The 16396-nt window shown below is 46.4% G+C and overlaps 1 protein-coding gene across 7 annotated transcripts in view; it reads left to right on the plus strand.

The window, feature by feature from the left end:
• The window catches only part of INPP5B (inositol polyphosphate-5-phosphatase B), a 45998-nt gene extending 32912 nt beyond the window's left edge, over positions 1–13086 (plus strand). For 5 of the 7 annotated variants that reach the window (XM_038377712.2, XM_038377713.2, XM_038377716.2 and 2 more), the window contains 12 exons: positions 805–992; positions 2486–2597; positions 3668–3777; positions 5984–6119; positions 6818–6928; positions 7879–8041; positions 8234–8469; positions 9672–9785; positions 10283–10367; positions 11782–11909; positions 12162–12273; positions 12665–13086. In XM_038377712.2, the coding sequence (XP_038233640.1) occupies positions 805–992; positions 2486–2597; positions 3668–3777; positions 5984–6119; positions 6818–6928; positions 7879–8041; positions 8234–8469; positions 9672–9785; positions 10283–10367; positions 11782–11909; positions 12162–12273; positions 12665–12789 (1620 nt within the window). In that variant the 3' untranslated portion in view covers positions 12790–13086. The remainder of the gene's footprint in view (positions 1–804; positions 993–2485; positions 2598–3667; positions 3778–5983; positions 6120–6817; positions 6929–7878; positions 8042–8233; positions 8470–9671; positions 9786–10282; positions 10368–11781; positions 11910–12161; positions 12274–12664) is intronic. The other 2 variants (XM_043505871.1, XM_043505872.1) reach the window with 1 other exon arrangement.
• Positions 13087–16396: the final 3310 nt, after the last annotated feature.

Below are 16396 nucleotides of genomic sequence, written 5' to 3' on the forward strand. Positions count from 1 at the left end.
GGTCCTGAGTAGCCTGTTCCCCAGGCCCTGAGTCACCATGACTGTTCCTGCAGCTAAAGGAGGCCTGGATGCAGCTGTCTGTCAGGGAGACACAAGGTGCTCCCAGGGCATGAAAGAGTGATACAGAATCTCGTCTTTGGTACGTGCCTGATTGCATGTCGTGCTGGACTGACTCTCAAGAGAGTTTGAAATTGGCATGGAAACCGGGCTGGGCTGTATGCATCTGCTCAGAAGAACAGAGTTCAGTTCTCCTCCGGTAGATTTCATGAGATTTTTGAAGATCACGTGGACCACCTCTTTACCCTTGGAACCTACCCTCCAGTAATCCCCCAGATGTTTCATGGTGAGGGAAGTTCTGAGCATGGCCCAAAGCTGCCTTGTCATCTTACAAAATATTCTTTATGGCTTGTGTTGAAAGAACCAGTTTGTTACTTGGCAGTTTTAATAACTTGCCAAAGCAGCCAACCAGCTTATTCTTAATGGTATAATCTGCTCTCATACGAGCCGTAGCCTGAATTGCAAATTGAATTCCATGCACCCTCCTGCTCTGCTTTGCTGCTGTTTTCATGATGTACTATGCTAATACTTGTTGACCCTCCCACAGTGGTGGAAGGGCATGGGCTGGCTCACTCTCTGAGGTTTGTGTATATTCTGCTTAGGGGTTTGAGCCTTTCTCTTTCCCCTGGAACCAGACTGTCTGTGCCAAAATCCTCTGACTTGTCCACTACTGTTACCCCAGTTTAGACATCAGTTCATCTACGGTCCCAGAAAAACTCACAACCAGTCTCTCTTCCTGCCTACTAGGGTAACAAAGGTGGAGTTGCTATACGGTTCAAGTTCCACAACACCAATGTATGCATTGTGAACTCTCACCTCGCAGCTCATATAGAGGAGTACGAGCGGCGGAACCAGGACTTCAAAGACATCTGCTCTCGGATGCAGTTCTGCCAGTCAGATCCAAAGTTGCCACCCCTTACTATAAGCAAACATGAGTATGTTTCCAAGGTCTAGATCCATTGGATCACTACAGTTCACTGCTTGGCCTCTGGCTTTGATGGGACAAGTGATGGGCTGTATCAGGGTGGCTGGCTATACTTTCTAGTGTAAGCAATTCCCCAGCAGGAGCTTGAGAGGTGTGGTCGAGTAGTCTGAACACAGGCCATGGAGCCAGGAACTTGTCAATTCTAGTCCCAGCTTTGAAAATGGCTCCCTGTCACTGTCTCACTTTCCCCATTTGTAAAGTGGAGCTAACACATACTTACCTCCCCAGGGGGTTGTGAAGCTTAGGTTTTTTTTCTAGTGTGTTGGAAGATTAAAAGTACTATCAAAGTACTAAGGACTGCTATTGTCTGCTGCTGTCTCTTTTAGATCGATCCCAAAAGTAAATTGTAAGTAAATCTCTTGCCTAGTGCATTGTCTGTCTTGTAATAAATACTTAGCATTCAGGTAGGGCTTTCCTTCCATAGATGTGATAGCACTTTGTGAGGGTAGGTCAGAATCATTACCCTCATTTTACAAATGGAGGAAGCTGAGGCACAGGACAACAGTGACTTGTCCAAGGTCACACAATGAGTCTGTGGAAGAGCTGGGAATAGTATTTGGGCCACCTGGCTCGCAGTCCTTTACAGTATCACATGCACACGTGCCCCTTTTCCAAATACGGATAAACTAAATTGTATTGGAATGTTAAAGGGGATAAAAATTCAGATTTCTCGGCCTCCTGGTTCAACAGAAGCCGGAAGGGGGGAGTTGTGTGGTGGGACTGGCTGGGCAGGAAGCCTGCAGGTACAGTCAGGATGCTGTTGCTGTGTCCCTGCTAATAGTGGCCTGGCAGACCTAGCCCCTACTTCTTTCCTTTATACTAGTGAACCTTGGGAAGCTTGTCCCTGATTAAATGTCCCATTCTAGGGAGTGAAGATGAAGCTAACGTGCCGGATTGGCTCTTGGGAGCTGCAGACACATTAATTTACTGGGGACTGTGCCTTGCCAAATTGCCCAGTAATATGGGGGCATGTTTTCTTCAGGAGCTCTGAGTTTCCTTTGTGTGCTTGTATCATGGCAGTGTTAGTAATTAAGCATGCCTGCAGACAGAGCTGGGTGTTAATGTAGCCCTGCTTGCACAGAGATGCTACAGAACTGTGCTGGGGATTAACTGGTTCATAAACAGAGGAGTGCAGAAAGCACTGTGTCATTGGTATATTGCTGCAAATACTAATGATATGGTGCAGTTGAATTTCTGCAGAGGTGCCTGGGACAGCAGTCTCTGGCTTGCTCAACCCTTCCTTGCTCAGGAAGATGTGGTTTCATCAGGCTTCCCCTTCACATTTGGCTGAGGGTGCCTGGTTCTGAGCACTGTCAGCGGGGTGAGATACAGGATGCCGCATGGGGACCTGTAAGAGACAGTAAGCCCTTCTGGCTGCTTGTAGAGACTACAGTAGCTGACTCTGTCAAACAGGGATTTCACCCTTGTGTGCTGTCCTTACAGTATCATCCTGTGGCTTGGGGACCTCAACTACAGGATAGAGCGGCTGGAGATGGAAACGGTGAAGATGCACATTGAAAAGGAGGATTTTCAAGCTCTTTATCAACATGACCAGGTACAGACGTGTCCTTCCAGAGGACAGGTGGGCCTACATCCCATTCTCCTAGGAAACTGACTCCTCTTTAGTGGGAGGCTTATGAAACTCTCATTTGCTCTGAAAATCATCTGCACACTGACAGCATAGCTAACCCTGGCTATCAGGGTTCGCAGCACCAACATGCATTAGAAGCTGCTGTTGGGTTGGTTTGTTTGATGTCCATGGAATGATCTGAAATGGCTGCTGTCCCGGCACATAAGAGTTTGAGCCAGGAGCAGCGGTCCCTCCCGTGGCTCAGTTGGCCTCAGCATGCACTTTGTACGCCAGGTCATCATCCATCCACCTCCTTAATAGCTGGTTGTGGGGCAGGACACCACAGCCTGGCAAGAGGAAGTCAGCCCTCTGAGGTATTGGAATAAGGGCTGCTCAGAGAGTTAGGTAATATTGCCATGGGGAGTGTGAAAGCTACTCAGCTAATCCAGTTACACTTCCCTTGATTTGCTTGTCCAGTGTGGTTATCATGAAGGTTAATGTGGTTGCCCAGCCCCTCCTCTATGAAGGGTGGGTGCAGGTGTGACTGTGCCCATGAATATCTGGGTTCCATCTCCCACCTGGAAAAAATATAAGTTGTGAAATGCTAATCTCCTAGTACTATTGTGAGGCCTATGAGAAGCGAATCCACAAGACATTTGTGTGTGTATATGCGTTTTCACAATGGGCTCGATACAGTAATCTGTGGATGAAAATTCTCTCCGGCCTGTGTTACGCAGGAGGTCAGACTAGATAGTTGTAATAGTACCTCCTGGCCAGGAAATGTAAGACTCTGCATAAAATACTGTTATCACGCTTCAAAAGTTCTAACATTAGAAACATTTCCATTCCTGTGTCTATGGAGATTTCCTTTGGAAATGGCAGCACAAATGTTAGATTGTGCATGCACGGATGGGGGACGTGTGTGTCTGTGTGCAGGCATGCACACACTTTTATCAATTTCCCAGAGTATGGTGCCCTTTTTCCCCACTTGGGACTCCAGAAGGACTTGTTTAAACAATCTAAGTTTTTATCTGTTTGGCTTTTTTCCCTACTAGTTGAAGAAGCAGATGGACAAGAAGGCTGTCTTTGATGGCTTTACAGAGGGAGAGATTACCTTCCGGCCAACCTACAAATATGACACTGGCTGTGATGACTGGGACACTAGGTATGTCATGTGTACAACCTCAGCTGTCATGTCATTCACGTCCCTTAGCTCCTGTATGTATTGTTTAAGGCAGTAAAAACAAGTCTACAAGACCTTTTAGACCTAACAGACCTGAGGAAGTTAAAGAATTTCTGATTTTTTTTCCAAATGTTTGTACAGATTTATATTCCACTTTTGGTGTGTGTGTATACCCAGCGCACTTGGGCTGGAGACTTTTGGTCAGCAATACCCATTGAGGTGGCTCACGCACCCCGAGTGTCCTGGTGCTTACAGCTGAGGGTATAAAGAGTAGGGGCCTCCCCCTCATCTTGCAGTTCCTTTTGGCTGCCCATGGCTACCAGTTGGAGCTTGCGATCATGCCTCACAGCTTACACAGCTCAGCATAGCCTCTTGCTCTCTCTTTCACTTGCCAGTTAAGACAGCTTTCTTAGCCTCAATAATGTGCTAGGAGAGGAGAGGAGCTGCAGGCTCTAATGGCAGGACCTCCATTTATGGTTTTCTATAAAGATAAAATTTCATGAAGGCCTCATCTGAAATTGCTATCAGAAGTGGTGTCTGATTTTCATTTAAATCAAATAATAAATCTATTGATATTCTTTCTGCCCGCTCATGAGGAGGAGAAGAGGTTACATGCATTGGACATTTGCAGAGCACTCTTGTTTTATATTGACAGAACAAAGCTTGTAGCTCCTGTCTGAGTCTTTGTGGCTCACACTGAACGGATGTGAGGACAAGCTCTTTCAGCACAAACATCTTCTCATGCATCAGGACTTGTTATGACTTAGCAAATGTGACATCTCCAGCAATAATTATCGCACATTCTACCAGGGCTTGGGCTACCTCGGAGGCTTTCCTGAGAAAGATTCCAATCATGGACTCTTGCAGAGCAGCTGCATGGTCCTACCTTTGCTCACAGTTATGCCGTCATCAAAGCATCCAGAGCTGATGCAAACTTTGGAAAGAAAGTCTGTTGTTGTTTCAGTTGACTCAGTCTTCACCACCAAAGGGGCATTGCTTGGTATTACCTAAAATGGAATATACATGGGTATAAGCACATGAAGAAGAAGGAACAATTACTTACCTGTACAGTAGCTGTGGTTTTTCAAGGTATGCTGTACAAATATATATTTCATGACCCTGCCTTTGATCCCTGCTACTTCCGATAAGAGCAAGATTCCGGTGCAAAGGAATGGGTGGGCTGCCCTTCATGCATTCTTTTGAAGATTCGAGGATACTCAAGATATGTGCATCATCCCAATGGGCACTGCTGACCAAAAGTCTCTGGCTGGAGTGCTCTGGACGTGCAAACACCCTAAAGTGGAATGTGTGTACAGTCTCTAAGAATCACAGTTACTGTACAGGAGAGTAACTGTTTCTTTGAGTCCAGTGCCAAGGTAAATGTCCCAGACTCTCTTCCTTGAACACATTTTGGAAGACTTGGAATCCCATCACTAGGTTTTGTGGGCACTTGTGCTGCCCCCTCTGCTATGACTCTGATGTTTGCTGGATTTTCCCTACCCCCGTCAGGAATAAACCCTTTGATCTCCTTAGTTTTGAAGCTTCTTCCAATGTATCACTTTCTTCCTTTTCACACAGAATTTTTGGAGATCTTTTATTTGCTGATGCCCAGTAGAATCCTGCCTGGCTTGGCTTGACTTGTCACAAAGAGTGCTTTCTTACTGCAGATACCTATGTGCATACCTCAAAAGATTACTGGGTGCATATATTCTTCATGTATTGCCCAGCCATTCTGTACCATGCTGTTCTGGCTGAATTGTAGATTCTGGCTGCAAGGGTCAGAATGTTTGATTCTGCTCAACAGTGTTAAAGGAGAAATTTTAAGAGAAAAATTTAATTTTAAAACTGGGAGCTTTCTTGCTTTTTCCAAAGTCCCTCCAGTCTGAAGCAATTCAGGATAGTCTCTAAATGCTGCTTCTTGTATAGTGTCGAGGGGGGGGAAAAGCCTGCTCCTCTTAACAAGAACAAAGGTGAATGATGGTACAGAAATACGTAGACAGACACACCCACCCTCTGCAGCTTTGCACAGAGAATGTGTTGGAAACAAGATGCAGGTCCTGGTAGAGCACTGGCTAACCCTCCTCCACTGGAGAGATGCCTGTTCCTGGCAAAGTTCTACTCTGCCTTGCACTGTTACTGCCCCTAGACTGTCTTCTGGGAAAGCTTTAATTGTAGCTTTCTGTTTTAGTGAGAAAGGTCGTGCCCCAGCGTGGTGTGATCGGATCCTCTGGAAAGGGAAGAATATTTCTCAGCTGAGCTATCGCAGCCACATGGCTTTGAAAAACAGTGACCATAAGCCAGTGAGCTCCATGTTTGTCATAGAGGTAGGTGCACCATTATTCATAGTAGTAACAGTGCTAACCCTTTCCCTAAGGTAGTCACAGTGGCTGTACTGATTCCTTCTCTTCCCTTATAAGCTATTGCTCTGTGTTTGTGCTTCCCCTAGCTTGGCCCTGATAACAATGCCCTGAAATGGGACTGTTGTTCTCAGTAAAACACAGATGTGACTCCGAGCCTGTTGCTCCTGGCAACATACAGTTGAGCTCATCCATGAGCAGAAATAGGTAGTTGTTCATGAATGTCTCCTTACACTTTGTTTCCTCCTTTTTACCTATTTCCCTGGAAACTGCAGCGTTTACATCAGCTGACAGGAGTGTAATTCGCTGCCAGGCTTTAACAAGCTGATCCCAATGCAGGCTGGCTGATTTTATCTGCTAGGTAGAGCAACCTCCCACAAAGCCAGAAGCCTGCCCAGCAGTGGGCAAATGTTGGCCCATTTTATTCACGTTAGACCATGAAGGCCCGCTTTTCTGCATTGAATGAATTCTTTGGTAAAGGCTGGAAACTGGTTCCATTTTAACTTGCTTTTAGTAATAAATCTGCAGTAATTTTCCATGTGTTTTACCTGCGCTTCTGTATGCCAGCCTTCTTTAAAATCAGGTTGCTCCATATGTTTCGACTGTTACAATTCTCCTGCAGAGACACAGTAAATGCCCATTGGTGAGGTGTGTCCCCCTTTCAGGTGAAGGTTGTGAATGAGGAGCTCTACCGAAAAACCTTTGAGGAAATAGTGCGCTCGTTGGATAAAATGGAGAATGCTAGCATCCCGTCAGTGATCCTTTCCCAGACGGAGGTAGGACATGTTCCCATACTTTCCCTCCCAAGATCATCAGCTCAAGGGAGAAATGAATCCTAGAACCAAGAGGTAGTCCAGTGTAATTGTGAGCACCAAGGGCTGTGAGTCAAGACTTGTAGGGTCTATTCCTGGGAAGTTTAAGATAGAGGAATAAGCATGGAACTGGCAATCAGGAGCTCCTTAGTTCTAATCCTGGGTTTGCAACAGAGTCATGGTGAGGCCCAAAGCAAGTCACTATCCCATTCGGCCTCCCTTTGCCCCTCTGTAAATGAGAATGAGAGTACTAACTCAGGCCTGCTAAAGGACTCTGGGATCCAGGATGTAAAGCAGTTGGTACCAGTGAGTGCAAAGTAGAATGCTCACTATTTTGTTTAGTGACTTATAAAATTCTGCTACTTGCACAGATGTTCCATAGCTGCTGGGAACAGGTACTTTCCATTAAAAAACCCAAACAGTACACCACCCTCTGTGCCCCGAGTTGAGTAGTGCAGGGTGGAATAATTGTATCCCTCACTTTAACTTGTTCTTAAAAACATGAAACCTAATAAACCTTGAACTGCTGAGATGTCTGGAGAAGGTCCAATACGTGAATGTCTCTGCTTGGAGTGCTGGATACCAGAAAATCTATTCAAATGGAGCATTTAGGTCCCCCTGCGTAGCTCTAGCTTCAGTAGAGTTACACCAGCAGTTAATTTGTCCCACTAGGCTGATTGGCACAGATGACCTGGGTTCCTAGGAAACATACAGCCTTTGCAGGTCACAGTTAATGTCAGGAGCTGGGTGTTTAATGTTCAGGCATGGCAGATATTTCATTAACTAATGATTAAGTAGCTGAGGCACATGGATGTTCTAGGGGAAGGACCTTTCCCTTCTCTTTGAGGAAGTTGCTGGCTGAGGGTGGTGATGGAGAAGCAAGAGATGGTGACACTGGCAATATTTGTTTCTAGTTCTTCTTCAAGGATGTGAAGTACATGCAGCTGCAGGTGGAGACCTTTACCATTCATAATGGACAAGTGCCTTGCCAATTTGAATTCATCAACAAACTGGATGAACACACCTACTGCAAAGAGTGGCTGATTGCAAACCCCAGTAAGGGCTTCCTGTTACCAGGTGACTGACTCTTCCAGAAGATTCTGCTTCTAACTGTTCATCCCATATTAATAAACCAGTATCTGGCTTGTTCCACTTTGTTCTCCTTTCTGTTTGGAGTCTGTCATGGCCCCTGTATTAATCTGCCATTTGATTGGACTCGTCGGTTTCATGACTGTATTTACTGAGCATGTGTTTATTTTCTTCCTGCAGATTCTGAAATGACTATCGAATTGGAACTGTTTGTTAATAAATCAACAGCTACACGTTTGAACTCCAGAGAAGAGAAAATCGAAGACATTCTGATTTTGCACCTTGACGGGGGGAAGGATTATTTCCTGTCTGTGACGGGAAATTACCTGCCCAGCTGCTTTGGGTCTCCAATCCAGACACTGTGTTACATGAGAGAACCTATCCGGGACATGTCGGCAGAGTCCATTCGAGAACTGGTAGGTTAATGAGGGAGCTGGAGATCTTTTGGAAGCTTTCCTTTCCAAGCCCAGTAAAACCCCCGCACCCTCTATTCGGCATTGGTGAGGCCTCATCTGGAGTACTGTGTCCAGTTTTGAGCCCCACACTATAAGAAGGATGTGGAAAAATAGGAAAGAGTCCAGTGGAGGGCAACAAAAATGATTAGGGGCTGGAACACATGACTTATGAAGAGAGGCTGAGGGAACTGGGACTATTAAGTCTGCAGAAGAGAAGAATGAGGGGGGATTTGATGGCTGCTTTCAACTATCTGAAAGAGGGTTCCAAAGAGGATGGATCTAGACTGTTCTCAGTGGTAGCAGATGACGGAACAAGGAGCAATGGTCTCAAGTTGCAGTGGAGGAGGTTTAGGTTGGATATTAGGAAAAACTTTTTCACTAGGAGGGTGGTGAAGCACTGGAATGGATTACCTAGGGAGGTGGTGGAGTCTCCTTCCTTTGAGCTTTTTAATGTCAGGCTTGACAAAGCCCTGGCTGCGATGAGTTAGTTGGGGATTGGTCCTGCTTGGAGCAGGGGGTTGGACTAGATGACCTCCTGAGGTCCCTTCCAACCCTGATATTCTATGATTCTATGAACCCTCACTCAGTGCCAGGCTATTAAACCTCAAGCTGCCCCCTCTTCTCATAGTGTTAATGAGCATTCTCCCAATTTCCTTTTATTAGTATTATGAGGTTTATCGCAAATAATCATGTTGACACCACCTGTTCCCTTAACCCCAGAAGGGGCTGGCTTGGTTGATGCAACTTCTTTTCTCTGATGTAGTGTTTTCACAATCACCTGGGCTCTTTGAGCTAACTGAGTTCCATGCAGAATGTTAAAAAATGGTGTTAAAGATCCCACGGCACTTTTCCTATGAGTAGAGATCTACCTCAGTGTCCGAGGCCTTCTCCTCACTGGTGTGCATTTGGTGCCCATTTGTTATTTCATTTAGGTGGCGCGGTATTGGAAATCTATGTATTTTTTTGTGTGTGCATGTGTATGTGAAGCAGTTTGCCATCCTTTCAGGTGGAGGTTCTCTGTAAGTGTTTATGCTGTATTAGTCTATACTCAGACCAGTTGGTGAGGCTGCCCTACTCCATAATGTTCCTTAACGCTAAAACCCCTGTCTCTCACTCTTAGTGCTTTGCAGAGTTAAATAAGAGTCTGGCTTGCTCCTTTGCAGACCCTGCTGCCACTACAGATGAGTGATGACATTTTTCAGGATGAGAAGCCCCTGGACATCCCCAAAGAGCTGTGGATGATGGTGGATCATCTGTACCGCAATGCTTCCCAGCAGGTAGGCAATGTCTGCATTTGAGAAACCGCCCTCTGTTCTGCCAGACACTTAGATGAGTTTTGAAGAACATCATGGAAATTAACAGCTTTTGTTGATGCTAGCAGCATGGACATTAGCCAGAAGTGGGAAGTGTCCCTTCTCGCAAGTGTAAGGAGATATAAAGGAGACTTGTGTGACAAGAGGCACGAGCCCCTTGAATGCACTGAGCATGAAGGAGACTGACTTTGTGTAAAGATCCAAGTAATGCATGTCAACAGCTGTTTTCTTTTGCTTTGTTTCGTACTGCAATACAGTAACCTGGGCTAGAACAGTTGACTATATGGTGCCTATTGATATGCACCAGTCTGGAGAGACTTTCATGGCACCCCTTGTACACCTATTCTGGGGTCTCTGGGTAAAGTACGAGTCACACGTGGTTACAGTAAATAGCATTGTAGCAGATTATTCTGTTTGTTTCCCTCTCTGTGAGTCTGACATCTGTGATTTTTCTGTTGCAGGAAGACCTGTTTCAGCAGCCAGGCCTAAGATCTGAATTTGAGCAGATCCGAGATTGCTTGGATACGGCAATGCTTGATACACTCCGTATCCTTTGGAACTAATGTTCAGTGAGGCTGATTTGTGTATTCCGTGCTAGAACCACTTTACACTTGGAGCCTCAAGCAGCCCTGGGGGCTCCATTACATTTTAGTGTCCCTTGTATTCTGTTAACTGAGATGTGTTTCTTTAGCACTGATTGTATCAGGTCACAATGTGTCTGCCAGGTCTTTGCTAAATGGACCAATGGTCAGTGCAGGATGACCAAGCTTGCTTGGGGCCACCCCAAAACTGGAGTGAATTCCTTCAGGAATTAAGGGCCATCCCAAATCTTCCCACCTTGCTCAAAGTGCAAGGCATGTTTCTTTGACCTTGTCTTCTCTAATGTAAACATATAGCAATATGTGTATATATAAAATATAGATTATCCAAAACAAAACACTCCACTGCACACATGTCTTCCCCTGGGGAAAGGAGGAGAGAACAAACACATGACAGAGGTTAGTCACGTTGCTTAATATACTTCTAGAAGGTGTTCAGATCCTAGAGGGACTAGCGTGGTGTAAGAACATGAATAGAATAGTGACTGGTAAATGACAGGTATAAATGGTCCCAGTGTTCGCTACATGGAATCAGTTGGGATAGTACAAACTCTACCAGAAGAGCCCTGCAAATCCGTGGGTATCTGCTTTATATCCGAGGACCATTTTTGCAGATAGCACAGATGCTGATACAAATTTTGTATCCGCGCAGGGCTCTGACAGGAAGAGCCGGGCAGGCAGTTGTGAGAAACAGCAGTGCAGACCCTCCACCTGCCCTGGGAGAGGCCTGGAGGACAGGGACACAGACTCCCTGGGGGACAGCTGCTCAGCCTCCCTGCCCAAGACAGATGGAGGGTCCACCGTGGCTGCCCACAGCTGCCCTCCTGGCTCTTACAATGGTCGGGCTGTGGCTCTGAGCCACCCCCCTGGCTGGAATTGGAGACCCGCGCTGGCATGCCAGGGGAAGGGGAATGTGGCTTGGAGCCGCAGCCCAGCCATGGTAAGAGCCAGGCAGGCAACTGTGGGGCACCGCAGTGTACCCTCCACCTGCCCACGGTGCAGGGGGAGGGGGGCTGAGAAGCCACTGGCCATGTCCCCACCCCCCAGGCTCCCTGCCCAGCTGAGGGCAGGGAGAGGGTCCGTGACTTCGCGCGGGCTCCCCCACAGCGGGCTCTGGCAGGGGGGTGCCTTGGAGCCTCAGTCCGGCCACAGTAAGTAGAGCCCTGCAAATCCTCGGCTATCCACAGACAATTTTTGCAGATTGGATGCCAATACATGTTTTTGTATCTGCGCAGGCTCTATCTACCAGCTATGAACACGTATGGGAGTTGTGCTGAGGTCTCACCACAGATTAAAGGTTCAGCAGAGTTGCTAACAAACCAGATCACTGCACTACCTTTTCTTTAACCACATTGAGTCAGTCAGCAGCAACCATTCAGTAGCTGAGGCCCTGCTGTTGTTCCTGGAAAGCCTGCCAGAGCCTGTTATCTGCTACAGCCTCTACAACAACTGTTTGCATTGTGTCAATAATTACACATTGAGCAGCCAGGTAATGCAGGCCCTGCTGCAGAGGGTTAACATAATGCCTTAAATGAACATTGAGTTTGAGTGTTCTGTGCCAAGCAGATAACGGGCTCAAACCCAAATGAGCGTATAGTCTCATGGCTCTAGAAGGTACCTAGCACTGGGGCTCCTGGTTTTTATTATGTATCATTAAGGCTTGTATAATGGTATCGATGCTTTGAGCTTCTAGTCAATCTCTTGGTGGTTTTTCAGAGTAAAGTTCTTGCTTTCTTTCCAGGTTGTCTCCATGCTGCCCATGTGCCATAAAAATGTGTTTAACTATCTGATGGCGTTTTTACGGGAACTACTGAAAAATTCAGGGAAAAACCACTTGGATGTGAATATTCTCGGTAAGGTGAACAAAGTGACCAGTCTTCTCTGTGGGGACTTGTAGTAATTCATATAACAAGCCATGTGTTTCTCTGAAATGACTGCATTAGTGTTCCCTTGCTGTCTGCTATTTCTGGTGCCTGGTATGTAACCTGGCAGGAATCAGATTTCGGCCAGAAACGCAGAAAATAAGGCATTGTCGCACAAAAAAACACTCTCTTTTGGCATGTAGAACATTAAAAAAGTGCTGCTGAAAAAAGGAAAAATTGTGATGGCCAACTTTGAACTACCCGCTCCTCCTCCTCTCCCACCCATCCCCAAGTGGAACCCAAGTGCTCCCCAGTTTTCTGTTGGGGAGAATTATCATTGACATCTGGCTATTGACTGGCTTTTATTGTGTCTTTTATGCAGCTAGTATATTTGGTGACTTGTTGCTGCGACCTCCTCCCCAACATCCTAAGCCTGATGTAACTGAGAAGAGGAAGGCTCAGCAATTCATCCAGCAGTTCCTCTTGAGAGAAGGCAACTCACCATGAATTCTAGATGCAGCTAATCTGTTTTTTAGATGAAGCTATCAAGTTACTGTAAAAATACTTTTGTACCGAGCTTCAGAATGTTACAGTATTTTATTCAGAGTACAATCTGTTGATATTAAATACAGATCAGACATGTAGAACCAGTTATCACTATATTAAGTTGTAAAGAATATTGAATTTCTAAATAAGTTTTATAAGACACAGAGCACTGACATTTTATACTGTATTTTAATTATTTAACTTGTATTAAAATCTCAATTTTAAGGTTCCTTTTATTTAAATAACAATAGCCTCTTAGTGAACTTTCTCAGCCTGCCTTTCAGCCTCTTTCCCTGTTGGCTGGTCTGGGTGTTTGGTCTGTTCATTTTAATTAAATCCCATCCATTAAAAAGCATGAAGCAAAGTGAGAAATGAGCTACAGAACAGGAATTCCCAGGTCTCTTGCTAACTTTGCACAAACTGATCAGTAGAGTGCATCGAAGAGCCTTGCTTTGGGTTTGTTCAGAGCTCACGCAAACAGGTGAATGAGAAGAAATTTAACAATTTTATATCTAGATGAAGAGACTGTGAAAATACTATTATCCAGACCTATGTAGATCAGCTCATTTGCTGAAGATGTTTGCTATTTGTTATCAGGGCAGTGACTGATAGCCAGCATAATGTGAGATGGTTCTGTGGCAACTAAGAATATTGGGTTGATGAAATTACAGTTCTGATGAATTGTTTAGCTTTGCAAATTCTATTTTAAACATTCTATTCCATCATATTGTACAGAGTGGCAACTTTTTCTATAATTTAATTATATTTTGATGCTATAATCCTGTTAACAATAGCTACAGTGAGTGTTTGTCCCACTTCCTCCTCTCTGGATAGAGCTGCAGTCTGTGGTCTGTCACTTGGCTTCCCAGTTTTGCTGTGGTTTTGGGGGTTAAAGCGCTCTCAGCCTTACTTACTTCCCCTACTAAATACATTTCCTTTTCCCTCTTTTTAGTTTGAGGAATTCCTGGTCTTTTACATCTGTGTCTCCATCAATCCCTTCAACAGTTAGGAGTAAAAACTTTCCCCCTCACCTGTCTAGTTCCACTAAACCAGTGGTTCTCAACCCATGGGCTGCTTGTGGCCCAGTCAGCACCCAGCTGCAGCCCATGCGACATCCTCAGGGTCATACAGGTAGTATATATATTGTGTAGATATGGCCCACATAACATACAGAGAGCTTCATATGTGGCTCACAATGGTAAATAGGTTGGAACTTCCCCACAGTCATATTCTATACTGCGTATGGACAGCTCTGGCCTGTGAGGAAAAACTACAAGCCATTTGAAGATCTTAAGTAAGGGTTGCAACATCTCTCCTGGTTTCTGCTCCTTTAGCAGAACAAATGCATTCCTGCTCTATCTTCTTTTTTAGCTATAATCCTCTCTCCCTTCCCTGATCTGAAATCAAGATTGGCAGTGAAGCTGGTGTAGAGGGAACTGCTAGCCTGCAGAAACAGCCTGGCACTTGCCCACAGAAAGAGTGGTTGCTTTATTACCTTTGTGCTATGTTCAGCCTGTGCCAACCTGGAAACCTTAACCACTTCTACCACCCATTTTCAGTGTTTGTCTCTCATGCCAACATTATGCTAGGAACTGCCGACATTCACTAGCTAACAATATTTCAAAGTCCTTTTATTTTATTTTTTTTAAAAGCCCTATCCTGGGTCAGTTGTGTATCTAAATAGTACCTCTACCACCTAAATATGTAATTATTTGGGCTGACAGCAGTGAGGTTGCACAGGGGCAGCTGAAACTTCTAAAACGTAGTTAAGTTCCCAAATCTCTACAGTATGCTCATACTGAACTGCACAAACCCTGTCATTTCTTGGTTCAGTCACCCTCTCAGATCATAGGTCAGGAGAATAAGTTCTAGCTCAGACTGACACACAAGAGCATGGGTATAGCCATGGTTCATGTGAGGGAATTTGGCTGGTCGTCCAGCATCACATGAATTGAGACAGCTGAAAAGGTGCCTGAGTAGGTTAGTGCGGCCTGCAATGTGCAGAAGGTCTGACTAGATCAGTGGTCTCTAACCTTTATACATCCAATATCACTTTTTGAATCTAAGGGCAACTCGGGATCTACCCCACCCGTTCCCCAAAGCCCTGCCCCACTCACTCCATCCCCCTCCCTCTCCGCCACCCTCACTCAGTTTCACTGGGCTGGGGCAGGGGTTTGGGAGGGGGTGTGGGCTCTGGGCTGGGGCTAAGGGGTTTGCAGTGTGAGAGGGGGCTCTAGGCTGAGCCTAGGGCAGGGGCTTGGGTGGAGGAGGGAGTGAGCGGTGAAAACTCTAGGAGAGAGTTTGGGTGCAGGAGGGGGCTCTGGGCTGGGGCAGAGTGTTGGGGTGCAGGAGCGGGTATGGGGTGCTGGTTCTGGGAGGGGGCTTAGAGATGGGGGTTGGGGTGCGGCCTCCCGCCAGGCAGCACTTACCTCCTGTGGCTCCCGGTTGACAGTGGGAGCAGTGAGGCAAAGGCAGGCTCCCTGCCTATACTGCCCCCACACCGCTCCCAGAAGGGGGCCAACGCGCCTCTGGGGTGGGGGTAGGGGGGGCATGTGGCTCTGTGCGCTGTCCCCTCTCAGCAAGCACCGCCCCTGCAACTCTCCTAGCCAATGGGAGCTGCCGGGGCAGTACTTGCAGGCAGGAGTAGCACATGTGGAGGGAGACCCTTGCCCCTGGGTCCGTGGGGCTTCAGTGGCCGCTTCCAGGAGGGGGGTGGGGCCAGGGTAGCCTTTGCAGCAGCCCACGCTGTGCTGCCACCAGAGATCGCAATGACTGGGAGATCCTCTAGGATCGACATCGCGATCGACCAGTTGGTGACCACTGGACTAGATGATGACAATGGTTCCTTCTGACAGAGTCTATGAGAAAGCAGTCTCAATAGATACCTTTGATAGAATTCCCTGAAAATTAAATAAGAACCTGGTGAGTAGAGGCAAGAAGCACTAAGGTAACCTGAGGTGAAAGCTGGGTGGTGCAGTGGTCTGAGGCACCACAGAAGGTCGCGTAGGGCTCACTGCTGGGACCCATCCAGGTAATAGCTATGGTTTGAAAGAGAGAACATAAAACATTATGCAAATGTTTATGGCTGACACAAGTGATTGAAGGACATGGATTTCCCGAGGATCCACAGAGGCCGTGGAGATAGGCAGAACAGCAGAGGGTAGGGAGTGCTAGGACAAAGCTGGTGCCATGCGTCAGGAGTTAAGCACGGTCCCTAGAGGCATGCAGTTGTACATTGCCCTGGCTCTTGGGCAGCACTGGAGTGTCAAATAATTAGATGTATTCATCGTTACCAGCCATAAAAGGTCAGCACTCCAGTCTGTGCAAGTGCAGTAAGACTTAATTAACACCCCTTCACCTGCCTCTGGAAGAGCTCAAGCCATGTCACAAGCATGAAAAAACTGCCCTTCCCACCGTGCCTTAGAAGGTGGGCATGTGTCACGGCCCGTTTTTCTCCTTGGCATCTAGGTACCCTTATCATCTTGCTACACGTAAAGGCGGCTGAACCATCACCTCCCTCCTGGTTCGGGGTGCCAGGCGTCCGGTTTTCGATCGGAATGCCTGGTCA

Source organism: Dermochelys coriacea, chromosome 19, assembly GCF_009764565.3.
Source record: "Dermochelys coriacea isolate rDerCor1 chromosome 19, rDerCor1.pri.v4, whole genome shotgun sequence".
In the NCBI taxonomy this organism is placed as follows: domain Eukaryota; kingdom Metazoa; phylum Chordata; order Testudines; family Dermochelyidae; genus Dermochelys; species Dermochelys coriacea.